This window comes from Zootoca vivipara, chromosome 14, assembly GCF_965207765.1.
Source record: "Zootoca vivipara chromosome 14, rZooViv2.hap1.1, whole genome shotgun sequence".
NCBI classification, from domain to species: domain Eukaryota; kingdom Metazoa; phylum Chordata; class Lepidosauria; order Squamata; family Lacertidae; genus Zootoca; species Zootoca vivipara.
In genome coordinates this window covers 31,829,139-31,853,787 of record NC_142597.1, presented here as the reverse complement: position 1 = coordinate 31,853,787, position 24,649 = coordinate 31,829,139, and the positions used below count along the sequence as shown (strand labels likewise).

At 48.2% G+C, this 24,649-nt stretch overlaps 1 protein-coding gene across 1 annotated transcript in view; it reads right to left on the bottom strand.

Annotated features, from left to right (window-relative positions):
* Window positions 1-24,649, bottom strand: part of LOC148683560 (uncharacterized) — a 97,887-nt gene that overhangs the window by 30,564 nt on the left and 42,674 nt on the right. Inside the window, exon 2 of the mRNA XM_088658201.1 lies at window positions 16,170-16,491. Within this exon, the coding sequence (XP_088514327.1) occupies window positions 16,170-16,491 (322 nt within the window). The remainder of the gene's footprint in view (window positions 1-16,169; window positions 16,492-24,649) is intronic.

Below are 24,649 nucleotides of genomic sequence, written 5' to 3'. Positions count from 1 at the left end.
TCTTTAAGCAGAGGCTTGACAGGCATATGTCAAGAATGCTTTGATGATGTTTCCTGCTTGGCAGGGGGTTGGACTGGATGGCCCTTGTGGTCTCTTCCAACTCTATGATTCTATGATTCTATGATTCTATATCCCACCTTCTTCTCCAAGGAGCTCAAGTTGGTGTAAATGGTACTCACTCATTGCTTAATCCTCACAACAACCCTTTGAGGTAGGCTAGGCTGAAAGCTGCAGCGGCGGGCGCAAGGTCACCCAGTGAGCTTCATACCCAAGTGAGGGGATCTGAACCCTCACCTCTCCCAGGTCCTAATCTGATGCTCTAACCACTACACCACATGGGCTTTCTTGTTATCATACTCTGCCCTCAGGCAAAATGATAAGCCAGGAATCTGCTCACTTGCTAGACCCATGACATTCTTCATTTAGAAAAGCCCCAATGTTTTTCCACACACACTCCCGACATAAAAGAACATTTTTTTTCACTTGGAGCGAATATCAGGACCTTCACAGCATCCCTAAATGCCACACCACTTCTGCCCGCCATTTGCTGGGAATTGTCTTGGCTGGTGCACGAACCCGGCCATTGTGGCAAAATGAATTTTTGTTTTCTTATGGACCCATTCTATTTCCCCTGCACCCTCTCCCTCTTGTGAAAGTCGGGGACTTTATTAGCTCCGGGAGATTTAGGATCCTGCCTCTGACATTGGTTTCCCCACCTCCTTGCTGGAAGGGACACACGAGATTAATCTCCGCCGCGCCTCTCACTTAATAGGAACACGGCTATAAATGTAATCATGCAGTTTATGAGCTGTGCGAATCTGCTGGCCTCAGCAGAATCGATACGGAAGTTAAGGTGGCAACGGGTTCTGCTCCTGAAGGGTTAGTCCACACATTTGGTTTATCACACAGACACTGCCCAAAATTGCTTTTTGGTGATGACTTATCTCTGCCACCCAAGACTGGCTCTCTTTATCCGGGGTGCTTTAGGCCAGTGTTTCCCAACCAGTGTGCCTCCAGATGTTTTGGGACTACAACTCCCATCATCCCTAGCTAGCAAGACCAGTGGTCAGGAATGATGGGAGTTGTAGTCCCAAAACATCTGGAGGCACACTGGTTGGGAAACACTGCTTTAGGCAACTGGCCAGCCTATGTCATTTTGCTGCCTGAGGTGAGCCATAAAATGGTGCCCCCTTCACTCTCTCCCTTCCACTGCTGCCTCACAGAGTTGTAGAATTGGACCCCAAGGCCTTGGTATTATTATTATTATTATTATTATTATTATTATTATTATTATTATTACTTATACCCCGCCCATCTGGCCGGGCCTCCCCAGCCACTAGTGCTGGGTCGCTCCCAAGAGAATATTAAAAACATGATGAAACATCAAACATTACAAACTTCCCTAAACAGGGCTGCCTTCAGATGTTTTCTAAAAGTCAGATAGTTTTTTATTTCCTTGACATCTGATGGGAGGGCATTCCACAGGGCGGGTGGCACTACTGAGAAGGCCCTCTGCCTGGTTCCCTGTAACCTCACTTCACAAGTGAGGGAACCGCCAAAAGGCCCTCGGAGCTGGACCTCAGTGTCCAGGCTGAACAATGGGGGTGGAGACACTCCTTCAGGTATACTGGGCTGAGGTCGTTTAGGGCTTTAAAGGTCACGCCAACCCTGACATTTCTCATGAAGGAGAATCCACCACCTTCCAAGGTCATCCATTCCACTGTCAAACAGTTCTCACCAACTGAAAGTTCTTTCTAATGTTTAGTCAGACACTCCCTGTCATTTGTATCCATTGGTTTTTGGTCTCTTGGAACAGCAGAAAACAAGCTTACTTCATCTTCCACGTGACAGTCCTTCAGATACTTGGAAATAACTATCAACTTTCGGTTTTCTTTTCTCTAGCTAAACATACCTAACTATATGGTCTCCTTCTGCCCCACTGTTTGGCACTTTCCTTCCCTCAGCAGCTGTTCCCATTTTCTTCAACACCCCATTGTGGTCCAGATCACCCCTGACTGCTTTTTTAAAAATGGAAGAAGAAGAAGAAGAAGAAGAAGAAGAAGAAGAAGAAGAAGAAGAAGAAGAAGAAGAAGAAGAAGAAGAAGAAGAAGAAGAAGAAATGGTTGTGAATCCTAAACTCCCGTGTCTAACTGTACTCTATGACTCGTACTATTTGATTTGGGCATTCTCTCCCCTGTGGAAAAATTAATACATTGTATTTAGATTTAAGTTAAGAGGCCCCCAAGAATTTTTCCTCAAATTTTGCTGCTTTGAAATCCAAACTGAGTTAGGATTCTGAAATCTGATATCTCAACGGAGAGTGAAAGTCAATTTCACTTCCGCTGTAGGCAAGTCTAACATTCTGCTTTCTCTGAGGGGAAAAAAGAATCCTTTCATCTCCCCATCTTCTGCTAATTTTTCTTATGACTTAGTCCCTTCTTGGGCTTCCTTCTCATTCTAACAGAGATCAGTTCTATTAATGCACTGTTCAAAAATGTGGCTTCAGTGCCCCATCAAAGCCAGTGGTGATAATAAGAAATATATAAGCTTTGGAGAATTGATTGTTTCAGTTTTGACTTCCAGTTTATACAGAGTGATGTCCAATGTTAGACATACTCTAAGAAGACCCACTGAAACAAGGTCTAAAGAACATAGGAACCAAAGAGCCTGCTGGATCAGGCCAATGGCCCATCTAGTCCAACATCCTCTTCTCACGGAGGCCAACCAGATGCCCATTAAGTCCCTGCCCGGACACTGAGGTCCAGTACCGAGGGCCTTCTGGCGATTCCCTCGTTGCGAGGAGCCAAGTTGCAGGGAACTAGACAGAAGGCCTTCTTGGTGGTGGTGCCCGCCCTATGGAACGCCCTCCCACCAGATGTCAAAGAGAAAAACAGCTACCAGATTTTTAGAAGACATCTGAAGGCAGCCCTATTTAAGGAGGCTTTTAATGTTTAATAGATTATTTTATTTCATTTTTCTGTTAGAAGCCGCCCAGAGTGGCTGGGGAAACCCAGCCAGATGGGCGGGGTATAAATAATAAATTATTATTATTACTGACATGACAGGGTAAGTCCAGCAGGCCCCTGGCAGGGATCCCCAGCCAGCTTAGCCCTCCAAGGCATGGGGCAAGTATACCCACCTCACCCCCTCTGCAGGGGCCATGCTCATAACAAACACAATTTACAAATCTAGCAAAAGATCCTAAACCTCTTGGCAGTGAGTGCAGGAAGATGAGTGACTTCTGGATACACATGTAGGTTGAGACAGACATACCTTATAATAAGAGGGTCAGTTCAAAAGATCTTTGGGCAGGCTAGTCCAGTCTGCCCATGGAGAATTGTGTGTTGAGTCATCCATATGCAGAAGAGTCATCTAAAGTTATCGAAACACTGGAGTATTCCGAGTGTTGCTTTGAGTTCCCCCAACTTAATGGGATACGCAACTGGAGAGGAAGCACGGAAAGTGGAAAGCAATTGTTCCCAAAGTGGGTCATAGAGCCCCCAGGAAGATGGGGTGGTGGGATTACCTAGGCAGGGGGTAAGAGGCCAGGGGGGCGGTAGGGGGACACTTGACTATCAAACTTTGAAAAGCCGGTATCACTGGATCAAGTTAAGCAGTTTTGCTGAATTAATCAAACTAAAATTTAATTTTATTGTGTTATTATCTTCTTTAATGGGTTGTTCAAACCACGATTTTAAATAATGCCTTTTATAGCCTAGGGCAGGGGGCAATGGGGTTGGGTTCATGGAACCAAGGGGGTGGCAGCCCCAAAAAGTTTAGGAACTGCTTGCAAAAGGTTTTTTTTGTTGTTGTTGTTGCAATATTTTCTTCATTTAAGATTGGCCAGAGGCTGCGGTGGAAGAAACCGATGCATGGATCAACCATCCTAGTCTCAAATAGGGATTTGTGTCCATTTAAAAGACAAATGGGGGGGGAAGCAAATGAGCCCCATTTGTTTCATTCATTTTTTATACTGTAAATGACTATAAAGGGAGGGGGAAATGAATTTGGGGAGGGGGGTGGCAAATGAGCAGATCAACTGAAATCAATTTCAATTTGTTTTCAATTATTTTGCAGGGCAGGTATTGCTTTGCATTACATCTTTTCGGCATGCATTGTCGAAAGCACCCCTGCCTGGTTCATAGGAAGGTTATGTGGTGGGGGCGAGGCAAGGGGAGGGGAGGGAGGGGGGAGAACAGAGCACTGGGAAGATTTAATTTCGTTGTACTGGACTGGAGCCCTGCTCCCATCATCCCCAACATGCAGCCAATGCAGGAGGCGCCATCTTCACAAGATGATTGAAGGGGCCCGTTGCAAGTGTGATGTCACAAGGAGCCAGGAGGCAGAGCCAAATGCCCTCTGAACATTGAAGGGATCTAACAAAGCAAAGGAGGGGGGAACAAAACTGCTTAGGTGTTGGCGTGTATGGCCAACGCTCAGAGATGAAGGGAGCTGGAGCCCAGGAACATCGGGGAGTGCCACAGATGTCCCTCCACCCTGGTGTGGGAGTTGGGTAGATCTAGCTTGGAGGCGATTGAGAGGTGATATGAGGCCAGAGACCATCTTGGCCGTGACTCCTGGAAGACTGGCTCCCTGTCTGACCTGTGAGGACAGTGCCCCGACTGACTGACTGACTCCAGCTACAACAATTGAGGCTGCTGAACAGCCTCTGGGGCTGGGGTATTGTTGACGTGGTTTTACACTAGCCAGATTGGATGTGCTGCCCTCCGCCCTACTCGAGGGCAGATTTCAAAAGATTCCAGCGGAAAAACGACTCTGTCCCTGTGGATTCGGCAACACAGAAACAGTGGCTCACATGCTCCTGTCATGTCCCCTCTACAAAGACTTGCGGTTTGATCTCATTACACCCCAAGGGTAGCATAGTGCTTGAAATGAATGGTGGATATTGATTGCTTAAACACCAGGTCCTGGAAGGTAGCTGAATTTTCCAAATGGCTTGAAACTAGAAGTTTTGCAATATCCCATAGGTTGGGAGGCGAGGACTTAGCATTCACTTGGAAGCCTTCCCCTTCCAGGCTGGGAGGGGTGGGGGAACTTTGTCATGCTTCTGTTAATTTTGTCAAGAGGCTCCTAATGGGCTATTTCCCTGTTCAATGAATTGTTCTTGGGTTGCGTTTCCACCCTTAATTCCTTGACATTGAGCACTCGGTGTGAATCTTAAACGGAGAAACCTCCAGAACTGGGCCGGCGTGCTCGGAATGAGCTGTTTGCTTTCTTCCAATTGTTGCCATTAATAAAACATTACATTAAATCAAGGCTGGGGGGGGGAGGGGATCTATAATTGGGACCATCCATCAAACTTCTAATAGGGAAGCACTCCTGTTCATCAGCCAAATGGAACCATCAAAGTAACTCCGGGGAGGAGGGGCAGAGGGATAGAGGAGGCTGGCCCACCGGGCATCCTGAGCTGTGATTGGCTGGTGAGCCTTCTATCTAGGGCTCCTGCGGCCATGTGATTATGTTTTGTGGATGGTGAGGTCACCAGGATGGGACAGAGGCCAGGTGTATCTTGGAAAGACGACAATCCTGCAGGGAGGCTGGGAGCGGGGCTTAATGAGGGAAGGAGAGCCATGAACGAGCAGAGCACATTAATTAATTAATTGCTGAAGAGGACTGAGCATCCGAGGAGTAGATTTGCCATATGTTCCTCGCTACATCTCAAGCTTAGTGGAGCTGGCTTCGACATAATGTTTTCCTCCAGAGAGACATCCCGATGAAATAGGCTTAATTTCTAAAGTGGAAACTGCTGAGGTATGTGGTCTTGAATCTGACATGCCACTCCCTCCTGAATCCCAACATAAGAACATAAGAAAAGCTTGATGGATCAGGCTAATGGCCCACCTGGCCCAGCATCCTGTTCTCACAGTGGCTGACCAGATGCCCTAAAGGGAGACCCTCTAGCAGGCCTGAAACTCAAGAACTGCCTTCCAGCAGTTTCCAGCAAGTGCAGACCCTCCAAGTGCCCTATTTCTCAGGGACAGAAGCCTTCCAAGTTGATGATTTGATCCCGGAATGTCCCGCTTTTCCTTAGGACGTCTCTATTTCATCAGAGAAATGTTGGAAGGTATGGAGTTATGTGACCCTGAGCTAAGGAGATACAGTCGTACCTTGGATCCCGAACGCCTTGGTACTCAGGCATTTTGGCTCCCGAACGCGGCATACCCAAAGTGAGTATAACCCGAATGTCCGACAGGGGTTCCACGGCTTCTGATTGGAGCTTCTTGCAGCCAATCAGAAGCCACACTTTGGTTTCCGAACCCTTTGGAAATCGAACGGACTTCCGGAACGGATTCCGTTTGACTTCCAAGGTACAACCTTTAGAAGACTTCTGAAGGCAGCCCTCTATAGAGAAGCTTTTTGAATGTCTAATTATGTTTTTTTTAAATGTTTGAAGCTTCCTAGAGTGGCTGGGGCAACCCAGTCAGATGGGCAGGGTATAAATGATGATGATGATGATGTTATCATTGAACAGGATGTCCCTATTTCCATGGGAGAAATTTTGGAGGGTACGCAACTGGTATTCAGAAGCATCGCTGCCTCGAACTGCGACAGAATTTGTCCAGTCCTTTTTGGAACTCCCCCCCCCCCCACGTTGGTGGTCATTGCAGCATCATGTGGGAGGGAGTTCCATAGTTTAACTCTGCACAGCATGAAGAACTTCCTTTTATCTGTCCTGAACCTTCCAACATCCAGCTTCAGTTCCTGATGTTTGTGGGGGCTTGGGGTCACTTGGGAACAGACACGGAGTGGGCATTCTCCATATTTCAGAAGCTGGAATGCTGTGGAGGGGGCTACCCCCCACCCCCGGGCTTCCCGGTGCTTGGAAGCATTGCAGAGAGAAAGGAATTACAGCATGGGCAGGGGAATGTCCACACATGTTTGTATTCTAGTTGGAGGTTTTCTGAGATCATGAGTTGTCAAAAACCCATTACTATTTCTGCAGTGGGATCCCTGCACAGGATGAGTGGGGGGAAATAAACACATGCCTCCCACTAGTTCTCTCCATTCCACCAGGTTTCTGTTGCAGCAACTATATCAGTGTTATCCTCTAAGGACTCAGCTATACAGCTGCAAATCAAATGTTTTGAGTGTGTTGCAAAGCACATTATAAACTAGATGGTGATGGTGAGCTATGGCAAATTCAATATGTTTCTCAAAATGTTTTTTTAAAAAGCATTTTCATGTTTTTTTATATGTGTCTAGATTCCACCTAAGACCAGGAGCAGTTGGTTGTAGCCATAGCTCAGTGGTTTGAGCATCTGGTTTGCATGCAGAAGGTCCCAGGTCTTGGTAGACCACAAACTTGACGTGAGTCAACAGTGTGATGCAGCAGCTAAAAAGCCGATGCAATTCTGGGCTGCATCAATAGGAGTATAGCATCTAGATCAAGGGAAGTAATAGTACCACTGTATTCTGCTCTGGTCAGACCTCACCTGGAGTACTGTGTCCAGTTCTGGGCACCACAGTTCAAGAAGGTTACTGAAAAGCTGGAACATGTCCAGAGGAGGGCAACCAAAATGGTCAAAGGCCTGGAAACGATGCCTTATGAGGAACGGCTTAGGGAGCTGGGTATGTTTACCCTGGAGAAGAAAAGGTTAAGGGGTGATATGATAGCCATGTTCAAATATATGAAAGGATGTCATATGGAGGAGGGAGAAAGGTTGTTTTCTGCTGCTCCAGAGAAGCGGACACGGAGCAATGGATTCAAACTACAAGAAAGAAGATTCCACCTAAACATTAGGAAGAACTTCCTGACAGTAAGAGTTGTTCGACAGTGGAATTTGCTGCCAAGGAGTGTGGTGGAGTCTCCTTCTTTGGAGGTCTTTAAGCGGAGGCTTGACAGCCATATGTCAAGAATGCTTTGATGGTGTTTCCTGCTTGGCAGGGGGTTGGACTGGATGGCCCTTGTGCTCTCTTCCAGCTCTATGATTCTATTATTCTATTCCCCGGTATCTCCAGGCAGGGTGGGGAAGAGTTCCTACCTAGAAACCTGGGGAGCTGCTCACAGTCAGTGTAGACAATACTGAGCAAGGTGAGCCAGTGGCTTGACTGAATGTAATGAAGGTGTGTAGCTCAGTGGTAGGGCATCTGCTTTGAATGCAGAAGGTTGCAAGTTCACTCCCCGGCATCTCTAAGCAGGGCTGGGGAAAACTCTCTTGTCTGAAGCTCTAGAGAGACTCTCCTAATCAGTGTAAATACCAAGCTAAATTGACTCCATTGAGAGATTGTAATTCAGTGGCAAAGCTTCCTATACACCTTACCTGTAAAACACCTTCTGGGAACCGTGGTTTGTCCCCCAGCAGAGCTACAACTCCCAGTACCCAGGGCCGTCTTAACCATATCTGGCGCCCTTGTGCCAAGATCCCTCTGGCGCCCCCCATGAGTGAGGCGGGCAGGAGGGGCGCGCGGGGAGCTGAGAGGCGCGGAGGAGGCAGCCCCAGGCTCACGCTCCCTGCGCGCCTCCGGAGAGCGGCCTGAAGCCGCTCAAAAACTGAGAGGCGCGGAGGAGGCGGACGCAGGCTCCTGCTCCCCGCGCGAAGCTCCGGAGGCGCGTGGGGATCGCGAGCCTGGGGCCGACGTGCTGCGCCTCTCAGCTGTTCAGGTGGCCCCAGGCCAACGCTCCCCGCGCACCTCTGGAGAGCAGCCTGAAGCCGCTCAACAGCTGAGACAGAGGCGCGACAAAGGCGGCCCCAGGCTCACGCTCCCCATGCGCCTCCAGAGAGCTGCCTGAAGCCGCTCAACAGCAGAGGCGCGCAGAGGCAGACACCAGTGTTTGGCGCCCCTTCCGCGCCCCTGATGGCCAGGCACCCTGGCGCCTTGCGCCACCCAGCCCAGGCCTAGGGACGGCCCTGCCAGCACCCTTAACAAACTACATTTCTAGGGATTATTTGCAGGGATGGGAGAAGTGCTTTAATGATACAGAGCCCATCACACACTGGAAATAGATGGCTCCACCCCTCCACCCCTAGCTTGGGCAGCAATCAGCAGCTTCCCATGGAAAGATGCACTCCACAACAAGCAAAGCAATGAATATTCTCCCATCGTGCCAAAGGATAATATTTCATTAAGAATAAAGAGGTTTGTATTATTTTGGTATCGTGTCTCTGGCATTAACGAAAGCAAAGCAAAGGTAATTGGGTGCAGCCATCGCCGGCTGAACATAAATCAACGTCAGAGCAGAAAGAGGCGAAGAGGGTGTGATTGCTCTTCCGAATCTGGGCCTGCCATCTCCGCGAAACAGAGGCAGGAGTAAATGACAGGGAAGGAACATTCAAGCTTCTTAAAATATGAATCCATCGCTGTGTGATTGCAAGGGAGGGTATTGCCTTAATGATATAAGTAGCTGGTAATAAAAGACTCCCCTCTTCAACATGTCAGCGCATTCACTTAGTTACGTTGCAGGAATCAAAAATGGAAAAAGGCCTATTAATAGCGGATGAGTCGGAAGAACGCTTTGCCGGTGGAGAGGATGGAGAAAAACAGACGCTTCCCATCTCCTCATAGCTTAGCCCGAGGTGACCATCTCACGGAGGGGACATCTGGGCATTCGGTTCCATAAATATCATTGGAAACAATCCTACATAGTAACACAGAGAACACAGCCTTGTCCTGAGTCAGATCGTTGGTCCGTCCAGTTCAGCGTTGTCTACACTGACTGGCAGCAGCTCTCCAAGGTTTTAGACATGGAGTCTTTCCCAGCCATGGCCAGAGAAGTCGGGGATTGAGTCTGGTACCTTCTGCATTCAAAGCAGATGACCTACTGGTGACCTATGGCTATCACCAACTCTTCGCAGTCTTAGAGGGCAGTCCTGATATAGTTGCCACCATGTAAACCTGGTGGAATGGAGACAACTGGTGGAGCACAGCTTGTCAACTTGCTTGCCTTCTTCCAGGTGTGCTCCCATGAGCAGATGTCCTTCTCAAAATGTGGCACCCATTGCATGCATTCCAGACTTCTATCAGGGTGCACATGTCCAGCCCCACTTTTTCAACCAGAATGTTCACCTACGTCAATTTGATTCTACATTCATTTTTTTAAAAAAGGTTGTCTTACACTGAATTGTCCCATTGACCCATCCTGCTCAGTCTCATTGAATATAAAATTGTAGAGTTGGAAGGGATCCCTGAGGATCATTCTAGTCCAACCCCCTGCAATGCAGGAATCTCAACTAAAGCATCCATGGCAGATGGCCATCCAACCTTTGCTTAAAAACCTCTAACCACTGAGCTACAGCCCTTAAAATGCAATAGCATATATTTTAAACAATCTATTTACAAACACACATGAGCAAATGAAGCTGAGTCAAACTATTAGTCCATCTAGCTCAGTGATGGCGAACCTATGACACGTGTGTCAGACATGACACGCAGAGCCCTCACTGCTGGCACGCGTCCCATCGGCCCCCATTCATGCTGTTGTTGTTGTTGTCCCCCCCCCCATTTGTTCTCCCACTCTTCCTCACACTACAGCTTGTCTATGCTGTGAAAACCCGGATCCTTTTTTGTTGTTGTTGTTGCTGGTAGCCAGAGATTGGTTTTTAACCCTTTCTGTGCTGTTTTTCTGGTGCTTTGGCATATGATGATTGGGTGTAACAGCGTTCTTTTTTAACCCATTCTGTGCTGGGTTTTTTGGCGCTTTGGCAGACTATGTCGGTGCTGCGTGTTAGTTCCAGCGAAGGTATTATTCGTCATTTATTTCTGTTCTCTCCCCCCCCCAAAAAAAGCGCAGCAGCTTTGGGGCATTCCCCCCCCAAAAAAGCAAAGCAACTTTTGCACCCCCAAAAAAACCTCCAAAACTTTGGTTAGCAGCTCCCCCCAAAAAGCTCAACAACTCTGGGCACGTTATGATAAATAAGGGGTTTTTGGCTTGGTTTAGTTAAATAATTAGTTTTGCGTTTATTAATTACAGGTTATATACTACAATTATACATTTTTGTTATTTAAACTATAAATATCGCGAAATTATGGTGTTTTTTCTCGAAGTGACACACCACCTGAGTTGGCGAATTTTGACACACCAAGCTCAAAAGGTTGCCCATCAGCTCAGTATTGCCTGTACTGATTGGCAGTGGCTCTCCAATATTTCAGGCAGGTGTCTCTCCCACCCGGAGATGCTGGGGATTGAACCTGGAATCTTCTGGGTCTCTACACTTCTATGTAACTGGCAGTTAATTCCTGCTGACTCTTCACCTCGGTTCTGGCTCCCTAACCCTAACAAATGGCCCGTTTCCGCCACCCGAGCACTCCCGTTATCTAAGCCCCTAAGATTAATTACCTGCACTTAATCTCATCGGAGAGCACTTAGAAATGGCCACACAGTAGAAAGGTTTCCGCTGTGCGGATAATTAATGGGAGCCATTTGCTTCCCCCCAAAAGGTGATGATTTTGTCACTCACATCCTCTAGCAGGCCTTCAGCTCTCTCCAAAAATAGGGCAGGTGACAGGATGTGATTTCCAACACAGCACCATATAAAAGGTGAGCAGGTCTTTTAAGATAACCCAGAGCTACTCGGCATAGTTATCTAACAAATGCATCTTTTTTGCTCCATGAATAGTCTTCTGTGCGTATTTAAAATAAAAGAAAAAAAATGCAATAAATAAATAAATTTATTTCTCCCTCCTGATGCTCTCAAGCACCACTCTCTTGGCCTCCTGAAATATTTCCCAGCCCTGGCCAGGACAGTTGATCTCTGTGCCGCTGGTGGTGGCAAAAGAGCAGGGTTCCTGTGTGTTTTGTGTGGCCTAGAAACATTGACATGATGGCAGTGGCAAGCCTGTCGCCCCTCATGGGGAATGTCTCACTCAATGGTGACCTGATGCCATCTTCACTCCTCTGGGGTTGAGCTACTGAGAGGAGGCAGGAGCTGAGACATCTCATACGTAAGGATAGCTCAGTTGGTTAGAGTGTGGTGCTGATGAGGCCAAGGTTGCAGGTTTGATCCCCATATGGGACTGCCGCATATTCCTACATTGCAAGGAGTTAGACTAGATATGGGGTAGGCATCCTAAGGCCCATGGGCCGGATGCAGCCCAATCGCCTTCTCAATCCGGCCCATGGACAGTGTGTTTTTACATGAGTAGAATGTGTCCATTTATTTAAAATGCATCTCCGAGTTATTTGTGGGGCACAGGAATTTGTTCATTTCCCCCCCAAAAAATGTTCTGAGGGATGGTAGACCGGCCCATGGCTGGAAAAGGTTGCTGACCCCTGGACTAGATGATCCCCAGAGTTCCTTTCACCTCTATACTTATATGATTATATAAGAAGCAGGGCCAGCTCTAAGGCAAGGCTGGGTGGCGCAAGGCGCCAGGGCGCGGGGCCGCCAGGGGGGGCGCTGTGCTGCTGAGCCTGCGGCAGCCACGCTACACCCAGGCCCATCCTAGCCATAGAGGCTAGTGGCGCGGAGAACCACGGCGCCGGGCGCCGGAAGGGCGCCAAGTGAGCGCAGGGTTCCGGCGATCTGGCCAAGACTGCGCTCCTTCTCCGAGGACTCCGTGCTGCGCCGCCTTCTCGTTTCCCCAGTGCTGGGTTCCGCTCAGTCGAGCTTTGCCACCAGCGCGCGCACAGCGCCCAAGCAGCTTTTGCTGGTCCCGCGGTGCGCGCGCTGGTGGCGAAGCTTGACTGAGCGGAACCCAGCACTGGGGAAATGAGAAGGAGGCGCAGCGTGGAGTCCTCGGAGGTGGCCTCCCGCTGCTGCCGTGGTCCGCTTGGCACTCCCGGGCCCTTGGAGAGGCTCTAGAGGGGGGCGCTGGAGGGACCTAGCGCCAGGGCGCTGGATGGGCTTAAGACGTCCCTGGCTGCACCCACCAGACAGCCGCGCTGGGAAATGGGGAGGGGGGCACCGGAGGGATCTTCGCACCATGGCGCCAGGGCGCCAGATATGCTTAAGACGGCCCTGATAAGAAGAGCCTGCAGGATCAGGCCTCAAAAGGCGGCAAGGGCGGATATAGAGAGGCTGCACACCTTGTACCCAACAATGGCAAGAGGCTGGTCCAATCTAATCCCGCGCCTGTGCTGGGGGGGGGGGTTCCCAATCCTTCTCGCATTAACTATGCGGTGCAAAGAATAAACACACCATGCAACAAATTGGGGGATTCTCTATCCCACACCCCGCCATTAGGGCAGATGCGGCTGGCATTTTCAGGGCTGATGGGGTGCATCTGACACCGCCTGGGAAGGACCTCTGGCTAAATGACTTGCGGCAGGGACTGGCTAGACATCAGGGTCTGACGTCAGAGTACGGGTCATGGTCACTAGGTCGTGGGACTTGGCAGCGAGGCCCTTAGGGGACTCGGGTGGCGGTTTTAGGCCTTGGCAAGGTTTCCTTTTGTCTAGCTTCAACTTGGGGGGGGGGGATGCAATCAGGCAGCGTTGCAGGGGGCCCAGTTAAAAGGGCTAAAATCGGGAGTCCCTGGCCGTAGAGCGGCGGCTCGTAGGTCAATCTCCCGGATGGTGTTAGTGGAAGGGCATGCTGTGTAAGTTTGCGCTTTACAGTCCCCTATCACTGGCCTCATCAGCCTGCATATCCTCAGCCAGACGGGCTGAGAGGGTTACCTGCCAAGGCCTGGGCCAAGTTTCCCACTTCTGAAGTTCAATAAAGTTGTGGCCAATTTTAACCCATACTCTTGACTCTTGACTCTTTATTGGGGAAGCGGGTAGGCACCACAGACAGGATTTAGCACGTGTGTACGCAAACCCACAAGCAGGATTTGCGCATAAGAGCATTCTGTGGCTTCCAGCAACTGGTATTCAGAAGCATTGCATTGTATAGCCTTCTCCTCCATGAATTTGACTCATCCTTTTAAAGCCATCTAGGTTGGTGGCCGTCACTGCCTCCTGTGGGAGGGAGTTCCATAGTTTAACTCTGCTCTGTGTGAAGAATGACTTTCTTTTATCTGTCCTGAATCTTCCCACATTCACTTCATGGGATGTCCATGCATTCTAATGTTATGAGAGAGGGAGGAAAAAAATTTCTCTATCCACTTTATCTCTTGGAATTTTAATCTGGCCCCTCTTATTAAATTATTTGTGACACCTGGCCCATGATAGCTTTGGAGTTTGGGGGGAATCCATAAAGTGCAAGATTCATCTGTCCCGGCCACCTCTTTTCATTGCCTACATGCATGGATAATATTAACCAACAGACGTCCCAAATTCCATGGGAAGTCAAACGCCTTACCCTGATTGCTGCTGTCTGTCTGTTGTCAGATGATCAACCATCACTGCCTGTCAGTTGTCAAACATTGTCAAAAGCTGACGGATGCACGCCAGATTCAGACTGTTGCTGAAAAGTCTTCATATGTCAGATCCTGATGCTGAGGGCTACAGAGTGGCTAAAATGGCAGGTACCAAGAGAATACTGGAAATAGTCACAACTCAGTTGCTGGACGTAAAAAGCCAAAGTGATCAATTATTTCCCACTGTAAAAGGATCGCAAGTCTTATTGGGAAGGGTTGAGGGACCTGGGTATGTTTAGCCTGGAAAAGAAAAGACTTCCTGCATTGCATGCGATTGAACTAGATCATTGAAACAAACTTGGGTCTCCAGCTGTTTTTGGACTACAGTTCCCATCATCCTTGACCACTGGTCCTGCTAGCTTGGAATGGTAGAGTTGGAAGGGACCCTGAGGATCATCTAGTCCAGGGGTCAGCAAATTTTTTCAGCAGGTGGCCGGTCCACTGTCCCTCAGATCTCGTGGGGGGCTGGACTACATTGTTTGGGGGGGGGGGTGAACGAATTCCTATGCTCCACAAATAACCCAGAGATGCATTTTAAATAAAAGCACAGATTCTACTCAAGTAAAAACATGCTGATTACTGGACCGTCTGCGGGCCGGATTTAGAAGGCAATTGAGCCGGATCCGGCCCCCGGGCCTTAGTTTGCCTACCCATGATCTAGTCCAAACCCCTGCAATTCAGAAATATGCAATTGCCTCATCAGGGCCGGCTCTAGGTAGAGCCCTGGTGGCGCCAGAGCGATCTCCACCCCTCAGCGCCAGGCCCCCGACCTGCTCAAGACTGCCCTGTGACTCATAGGGGAATAGGACCTGCAACCTTGGCATTAGCAGCGCCACGCTCTAACCAGCTGAGCTATCCAATTCTCTGAAGGCTGACGGTCTTACTCTCCTGCAGGAATGCCTCTTACACAGCAAATGAAGCTTATTCCCAGGCTGTGGGCCACCCAGCCCTGAGAAGCTCCTGGTGTTTCAAGCTGAGCTATAGGGATGGCGATCCAATGAATAAAACATGTTCCCGAGAACCTCAATTTTCCAGTGACTGAGCCCAAGCCCTCGATAGCCATCTGCCATTCCTCTCTGGTGGCTTCAGCTAACTCCCCCAGAATGGAGACACTAAGCCACTCGAAAATGCTGGGGGACGGGGGGTGGGTGGGGGAGTGGGGAGGAAAGAAGGAAAACAGGCACTCCCAAAAGACATCCCCACAAACCTCCAAGCCAGTATGAACTTTCTCCTGTGCATTTATCTTTCTCCCAATGGTGGAACTAGCCTTCGAAGTCCTTTCCTCAGAAGCTGTCCCAGCGGCTTAGCAACGCAGAGCACAAAGGGAGAGAAATTGCTTTTGAAGTCTGGGGAGCTCTTTGTGGGTCTGTTTGCAAAGCTTTTGAAGTGAGCAGTATTTTTAGTGGCAGAGGAAGGGATGGAGCCAGGAGAAAGGGACCTAGGAATGGAGGTCTGTGATCAAATGTGAGATGGAGAATTCCGGAAGATGCAGCCTGGAGATGATCTGTTCGTTGCTAGTGATTTTGCCAAAGTTTGTATGTAGGCAATGCTTGGCTGAGTTACAAAAACGTCTCATTTCCCCCGCCAAATTTATTTTTCTGCGTGGATTGTAAACTGGGGTTTACGCCTGCGTTTGACGCAGAAACTGCTTTGGTTGCCCTGCATTATTGTTCTTATTTATTATTATTAATTTTATTTATATCCCTTCCTTTCCTCCCAGGAGCTCAAGGCAACTTACATGGTTCTCCCTCTCTTCATTCAGTCCTCACATCAACACTGTGAGGCAGGCATCTGTTATAAATAAAATCTGGCCTTATTCCCTTATGGGGTACATAAGAGCCCTTCAGGGCTGGCCCTAAGGCAAGGCTGGGTGGCGCAATGCGCCAGGCCGCCGGGCCGCCAGGGGTCACCATGCTGCGTCCGCCAGACAGCTGCGCTGCGCCTGCCAGATAGCCTTTCCCTGCACTCCGGCTCAAGTTGCGGTGCCCCGCCAGCAGCGCCACCCTCGCCCGCCTCTTCTCGGGCTGCGGGCGCCGTTGTGGGGAAGCCGGCCACGAGCCTCCCATCGGTGCGGCAGCCAGGGCTCCCTGGACGGCAGTGCCATGCAGCCGTTTCAGCAGAGCAGGCAGAGCACAGCTGGCAGCGTCCCCGTCCGTCAGGCCGCCCCCTCCAATGGCCTGCCGTGCCTGGCACTGCTGGGGGAGCACAAGTCTGGCGTTGCCGCTGCTGGTGCTGCCCACAGAGGGCGAGAAGCAGAAGGCACGGCATGGCAGCGTCGGGGGGGGGGGGAGAGGCACCTCTGGAAAATGGGGTCTCCATCCCTCCGGAGGGAAATGTGAGGGTGGGGTGGGGGGCGCCTGAGGGATCCCTGCACCATGGCGCCCGATAAGGTTAAGACGGTCCTGGAGCCCTTGCAGAGTTCTCCATCGGTAGGAGGAAATAACAGAGCCAACCAGAGAATATTAAGAAGCAAAGCAGCTAGTAAGCTTGATCTTTATTGACTGTTGCAACAGGGTCTTCCCTCATGGCAGGACAAAGCAAAAGAAGAAGAAAGAACAAAAGCCTGTCCGCCCTTATGTAAACAATTTAAAATTCCCGCCTCCAATCAGAGCCACCCCCAGAAGCGTCATAATACATCACAGAAAGGGTGTAGCCCAGGACCACAACCCCTCCCCATACATCATACATCACAAAAAAGGGGCGGTCTATGAAAGAAATCTGAGTCCACATTCAGAATCTAAGTGCAGCCAGTGATCTCCAGTCATCAGGCCATAAATCTGAGTCCGTTGTTTTTCCCATGTCTGTTAATGTTCACTTGACCGGGGAATCTGGCCAGTCGTTTTGTAATGGATACTTAGTTCCTGAGTCAGGACCATAGCTGCCAAGACTCCCACTGAAAAATGTGGGATCAGTAGTGGCGTAGCACCGGAAGCCGCTTCTACACATGTCCGGACATGCGTAGAAGCGACTTCCGGTGCCGTGCTACCCATGTCTGGGCACCGGAAATCGGGCGGCGCCAGCACCCAAAATAGAGCCTCCCTGGCAGGTAGGAAATCCAGGGGATTTACGGGATTTTTTTCAGTCCGGGCTGCCAGCGGGAAATGGTTTAAAATATGGGAGTTTCCCCATGAAAAACGGGAGACTTGGCTGCTATGGCAGGACAGGCTCACCCTATTCACACCTTAAATGTGCCCTTAAGGCAGGATTTGTGAGCACAGAGAGAGACAATAAGGAGGTTTCTTGCAGAGAAGCATTTGGTCAGTTTGGGAGAGTCAAAATGGTTCCAGGACTGTCTTCCTGTACTGTTTTCAGACATGTGGTTTATATATACAGTTATGAACATTTAATTTTTATATAGGACCTCAAAATTCTTACAATTCCCCCCTTTGGGGCTATAACAACACCGGCACTGCCAGTGCCGAGCTCAGGGAGGGGGAGGAGCCAGCATTTGTCCCAAGAGGCAGCAGAAGCAGCAGAGGTGGCTGCAAAGGAGCACCCTGTTGGCTCTCTGTGGCTGTTGCTGCCGGCCTCATCCCTTGGGCAACTCATAGTGGCTGCTGTAAAGTGGGGGGGGGAGGAGGAGGAGGAGGAGAGGCTGCCTCTGCTGAGGTCCAATCCTGCATGATGGGCTGGCTCTGAGTGGCAGGCAGAGCGCAGGGCTGCCCTGGGCTGGAAGAAAGGGGGAGCAGAGAGGCATGCAAGGAGTCTCGATTTTTTTAAAAAGAAAGAAAGTCTAATTTTGCTCCATTCTAAAATTTCTTTATGGGGAGAAACTGTGTATACTTGAAAACGTTGGCAGTAGTAGTAATAATAGTAATAATAATAATAATATTTTATTTATACCCCACCCTCCCCAGCCAAGACCTGGCTCAGGGCAGCTAACATCAGACATAAAACAATTGATTAAAATACAGCTTAAAAACAAGATTAAATACAACAATAAAACACAGCCTCATTAAGATGAATTCAACAGTGTAAATAAGTTTTGATGGATGCAGTAATGGAATACCGAATGGCTTTGAGTATATAAAATATGCAGGGATTTATGTTATGCAAAATGAACCATGGAAAGAGAAGAAGGGAAGTCACCAATATTTTAAGGTTTCTATGTATGGTGTAAATGTGGCACAGATTTCTCCAGAGGTTTTGGTGCCCTTACTTACCCATTTCTGAAGAGTACTGATGCGTTCAGATTTCTCCACTGTTCTTTTCTTCCCATCGCCAAATGTTCTAGTAGCGGAGCAACATATGCTCAGGTTGACACAGCTATCAGTTCCTTCCTATACCCCTCCCCTACTTTCTGTTAACAATAGATGCTTGTGTACATTGGTACATGCTGCAAAAAGTGGCAGAGCGGGAGGGGGTGATAAGGAAAGCTATCTGCAGGGAATCATATGCATGAGATTGTACAGAGACTCAAATGAGCTGAAGGAACAGGAAGCCTGCTCTGGCAAAGAGCGCGTGCCCTAATTACAAAAAAACGTTTTTTAGGAGTTCTCTCATTGAGTCTGAATTCAAGAGCAGTGGATCTCAGGGCAGAGCAAACCCAGGGGGAAATAAAGGAACGGGGTGATGGAAATTCATTCCATCCCTAACAGCACAGCTTAATTAACATGTGGAGGGTTTTTAAAATAAAAAAAAAAAAGATGCCTTGCTGGATCAAGCCAAAGGCCCATCTACTCCTGTAATGCTCTCTACATGAAGCTGCCTTTGAAAAGTGTTCAGAAAGGCCAACTGGCTCAAAGAATTGCAGCCAGACTGTTGACCAGGAATGCAGACTGTCCCTATTTTCCAGAGAGAGTTCCGGTTTCTGATTTGATCCCAAAATGTCCTACTCTTCCTTAGGACGTCCTTATTTTCATTGGAGAAAAGTTGGAGGGTATGGAGTTATGTGACCCCCTTAGTCAAGGAGGTATAAATAATTAAATTGTTGTTGTTGTTGTTGAATGAAAATAGGGACGCCCTCCAACATTTCTCCGATGAAAATAGGGACGTCCTAAGGGAAAGCGGGACATTCCGAGATCAAATCAGAAACTTGGACAGCTTCTGTAAATCTGGGACTGTCTCTGGAAAATAGAGACACGTGGAGGGTTTGTCATGGTGCTTTAAATGTGTGGACTAGCTTAGGGCTTATCCACCCCTTTCCTTTTGCCTCATGCTTTCCAAGCACAGGGTCTGTGTCTGAGCACTGTTTCTTTTCCACCCCGGATCATTCCCCACGAAAGCCCACTCTTTAAAGCTGAAGCGCAACAAACAGCAATTTGGGTTTTCCATGGACTGCTGTTTGATCCGATTCATTGGTGAAGAATGAGTTCTTTTGTGGGGGAAGCTCCAGAGCAGTCCTAAACTGATTTTTTTGGGGGGGGGGCGTCATTTGGCTAATACTGAAGGGTTCACCTGCAAAGAAAGAGTTAGAAATAGAAAAATGACCCGTGGAAGCATATTTGTTTTTATGATCAACACATTCCCTGTCCCAGAAAATTTTACCTCCTGCCATCTGTCGGGATCTATTTCAGTTTCTTGCTATAGCTTGTAAGGCTTAAAACTAGCAAGGGTTTGCCAGTATTGGGGGTCTTACCCGCCTTTTACACTTTCCTCTAAATCCTCCAGATGTTTTGCAATGAGCAGGAACTTCCAAATCCCCATTTAATTTTATACAAAATAAAAATAAAAATCCCTAAAACTACACCAGGGCCATGGTGCGACTCTTAGTTTGCTGGATTAGAATCTAGGAGGCTAGAATGAGGTTGCCCTTTTCTGAACATTTCTAATGGTTTCCCCTTAAAAAATCGGCCGGGAAACAGGGTGGGATGGAACTGGGATGGGTCCAGGCAACTCCAGGCCACTTGCCAGTTCTCTGGCTACCCTGCCCAACAAGGTTGTTGTGATGTTAATTATGAGAGAGGTGAGCTCCACGTAGGCCACCTTGAGCTCCCCAGAGGAAAGGTGGGATATACATGTAAGGATAAGCAAATCAATGCATTAAAATCCATGAAAACTCTCCTCTGTGAAATGCATGCATCCTCTGTGAAATGCATGCTCTGGGAGGAAGACCTTTCATTGCCTACAGACAGCCACCCAATCTTAAACAACTCCTCACCCACAATAATACAACCACCAGACTTAACATGGACACTGGTACCAGAGCCTGCAATAAACCCAGATGCCAACTTTGCTGCCACATACACCCGGACAACATCATTACTGGCCCCAACAACATCCAACATACCATCTCAGAACTATTTAATTGCTCATCTTCTAACATTGTGTATGCCATCAAATGCAAACAGTGCCCTTCAGCTCTCTATATTGGACAAACAGGCCAAACCCTACGCCAAAGGATAAATGGACATAAATCTGACATCAGGAACCATAAGACAGAGAAACCAACACTTCAATCTCCCAGGACATTCTATACAAGATCTCAAAGCAGCTGTTTTATTACAGAGAAATTTCAGGAACAGACTGGAAAGAGAAGTTTCTGAATTGGAACTCATTACCAAGCTTAAAACCATGGAGCCACCTGGGATGAATAGAGACATCGGATTCTTATCTCATTATGCATGATCAAGCTTTCTTTAGCGCCTCAGCCCTTGCTTCCCCCCCCCCCCAGGACTAATTGCAGTAATCAGCAGTCGTTAACAGCCATCCCAGGTTTACCACTCCCATCAGCCCATCACCCATTCCCACCCACCCCCACCACCCTCTGTATATATATAAGGGTCTGACACTTCTGTTTCTAGTGTATCTGAAGAAGTGTGCATGCACACGAAAGCTCATACCAAAATAAAACTTAGTTGGTCTTTAAGGTGCTACTGAAGGACTTTTTTTTCTATTTTGCATGCATATTAGTTAAACTACGGAAGTCCCTCCCACAAGAGGCACCAACCTAGAAGACTTTCAATGAAGGTTGGAGAAAATCGTGGAGTAGTTGGCTATCAGTGGCTACCAGCCACAATGGCTGTGCTTTGTCTTCACAGTCAGAGGCAGCAATGTCTCTGAATACCAGTTGCAGGAAACCACAGGAGGGGAGAAAGCTCTTGAGTTTGGGTCCTGATTGTAAGTTTCCCATTGGCCACTGTGAGAACAGGATGCCGGACTAGGTGGGCCACTGGCCTGAGCCAACAAGCTCTTCTTATGTCCTTATGCTAGTACTGCATTAGATTCATAAGATGTTGTGATGGATGAAGGTGCAAGCTTTTGGAAATCGGTGGATGCCTTGCAATGCAGTCTTTGCTGCCTGCGCATCTTGGAGAGCCCTGCGTGGGTGGGTGGGATCACAATTATTACAGGATCAAAACTTTTCTTTCTAGATAAGTTCCGAGGTAATCAACAATGATGGAGGAAGGAAGCCGTGCCCAGGCGTCCGTGGGTGACGGCATCCTCAACTTGGCTGCCTTCTGCCAGGGAGAGAATGTCAAGCTCCGGTTATCATGTTAGCCTGTTGCCTGTTGTCAGTCAGCTTTTGGGAGGAGAGAATATATCTCCCCCTTCCAGGCAGATTTCTGACAAGCAGGAGCTAATGGAGGAGTTTTCTGCACACAGGGGTTACGCCAATTTAACAGCATCAATTTGCAGAGTGATTGAGGAGAAACCGGCTCACATTTTCCAATCAGAAGCTTCTGACACAGGAGGAGCCTGGCTTCGCTTCACTTTCCTCTCTGTCCACTCAGCTCATGTGTATGCCCCTCTCGATATAACAAGGGCTGCAAATTTTAATGGGTTTAATGTAATGCTTAATCAGCTAAAGTCAATGCCATCTTGTTCTGATGGGGCTATTGTTTGCAGAGCAACAGAGATTACTCCCTCTACACACACACACACACACACACACACACACACACACACACACTGTTACATGCCACCCTAGCATAGCTGCCAAGTCTCCCGTTTTTCGCGGGAAACCCCCGTATTTCAAACCGTTTCCCGCCGCCAGCCTGGATTGGAAGAAATCCTGTAAATCTCCCGGATTTCCTACCTGCCAGGGAGGCTCCATTTTGGGTGCTGGCACCGCCCGATTTCCGGTGCCCAGACATGGGTAGCGCAGCACCAGAAGTCGCGTCTACGCATATCTGGACATGTGTAGACGCGACTTCCGGTGCCGCTCTGCCCATGCCTGGGCACCGAAAATCGGGCAGAGCGGCACTGGAAGTTGCTTCTACGCATGTCCAGACATGCGTAAAAGCGACCTCCGGTGCCGCGCCACTGCTGATCCCGCATATTTCAGCAGGAGACTTGGCAGCTCTGCACCCCAGTCTCCAAGCAGCAAGATACTCTGGGGGTTCCTGCTCTTATCCAGCGTTTGGTTCCTTTGGAATGAATGTCAACAGAGACAGTGGTGTCTTTAGAATAAAGGGTTTCATTTGCTCATACAGCACAATCACATCTTATGTGCATTTTTAAAAATATATATACTTTTCAAGTTTATACACTTCACTAATTTTATACATTTCATTAATTTTACAATCATTTTGACATTTCAAAACTTGACTTCCTTTCCCCTCCTTCTGCTGTTCCTTAAATTTATTTTTAATATCTTCTGCAGATCCAAATCAACCTAATTTGCTCATTTAGTCATCTTTAAATTTATACTCTTATGAAACTGCAGGTTGTTACAATAATCCCGCCAGTGTTCTTATCTGTTTACAATTTATATGTAAATAGTCAATAAACCATTTCCATTCTTTTATAAAAAGTTTGTTATCTTGATTTCTTATTCTTCCGGTAAGTTTCGCCATTTCTGCATATTCCATAAGTTTTTGTAGCCATTCTTCCTTTTCTGGGACTTCTGTTTCTTTCCATTTTGGGGCAAGTAACATTCTTGCTTGCTGCTGTAGTCGCATACATGAATAAATTGCTGTACAATTTAGGTAGTTCTTTCTCTATAATTCCCCAAAAATCTTATGCGCATCTGACATTCACAATTTCAACTGTATATGGCAGTTGAAGGCAGGCTACTTGAAATTGTGCGTGTTAAATCCAAGCAAGGTGGAGAGCTTAAAGCCTCTTTTTGCACCAGGTCCACATGGGTTACCTAGTGTGAAAAGTGGTTTTAAGCTCTCCACCTCGCAAGGCCCGTTTTGTGGGAATGTTCAGGGAGGCAAGAGAGGGTATATTGTTTAATAATATCCTTCCTAACTCGCGCTAGCAAGTTCTATAAGTTAGCAGAGTTTTAAATGCATAGTGGTTAGCTTGCTGTAAGCCATACCTGCCAAAATTAGCATGCCGGAAGTAGCACGGCAGCCATTTTGGAACTGGGCGGAGCCATAGCTGCCAAGTTATCCCTTTTTTAAAGGGATTTTCCCTTATGCTGAATAGGCTTCCTCGCGAGAAAAGGGAAAACTTGGCAGCTATGGGCGGAGCATGCTCAGGAGTGACTTTTGATGCTGCTGTGCCCAGTTCCAAAATGGCCGCCACACCAGACGTCGCGCTGCAGCCATTTTGGAACTGGGCAGAGCAGCATCAAAAGTCACTTCTGAGCATGCTCCGCCCAGTTCCAAAATGGCCGCCGCGTCAGAATAAACAGGGGGAAAACAAAAAAAATCTGTTTTTTCGGCTGGGGACAGCTGGAAAAACGGGGGTTTCCCGGGGAAAACGGGAGACTTGGCAACTATGCTGTAAGCTCGTTTGAGCTTCTCAATAAGAGATTCCTGGTAATTCCCTTTTCTCCCCCTTATTAAAAGAATAGGCACGACACAATCTTGTGTAAAAAGTAGAGAAGTGGTTTACTCACATTCATTCACTTCACAGATGGATCCCTGAAGGCAACTTAGGTTACAAAAGTATATACACGTGGAATCTATCCCATAAGGAGATAGTTTGTCCCTTGTTGGCTGATAGCCAACAGGGCACCTCTATCTGAAGAGCTGTTGCTTCTTCGAGGAATGGAGAAAGAGAGAGAGAGAGAGAGAGAGAGGGGGGGGGGGCTTTGTTCCTGGTCCTTTTGTCACCTGGACAGGTAAGGTCACACCCATCTCTGGTCAGATGTAGAGGAAGTTTGTCCCAGCCCAGGAGGAAACAGGAAGTTTTCTACTGGCTGGACCAAACTTCCCTCCTCATATTCACTCTAGGAATGTTGTACTTGACTGCTATGTGTTTCACACCCCACACATTTGACATGTAGGCTCTGGGAGTGCTGGGGTCCAGCAAGCTTATTTTCTCCTCCTCCAGAAGGAACGATCCAAACCAGAGGATTCAAACGGCAAGAAAGAAGATTACGACTAAACCTTAGGAAGAACTTTCTGAAAGTTAAGAGCTTTTTTTGACAGTAGAACTGCCTACCTCGGAATGTGGTGGACTCTCCTTCATTGGAGGTTTTTCAACAGAGGTTGGATGGCCATCTGTCTTGGATTCTTCACCTGTGCTTCCTGCATTGCTGCAAGTTGGACTA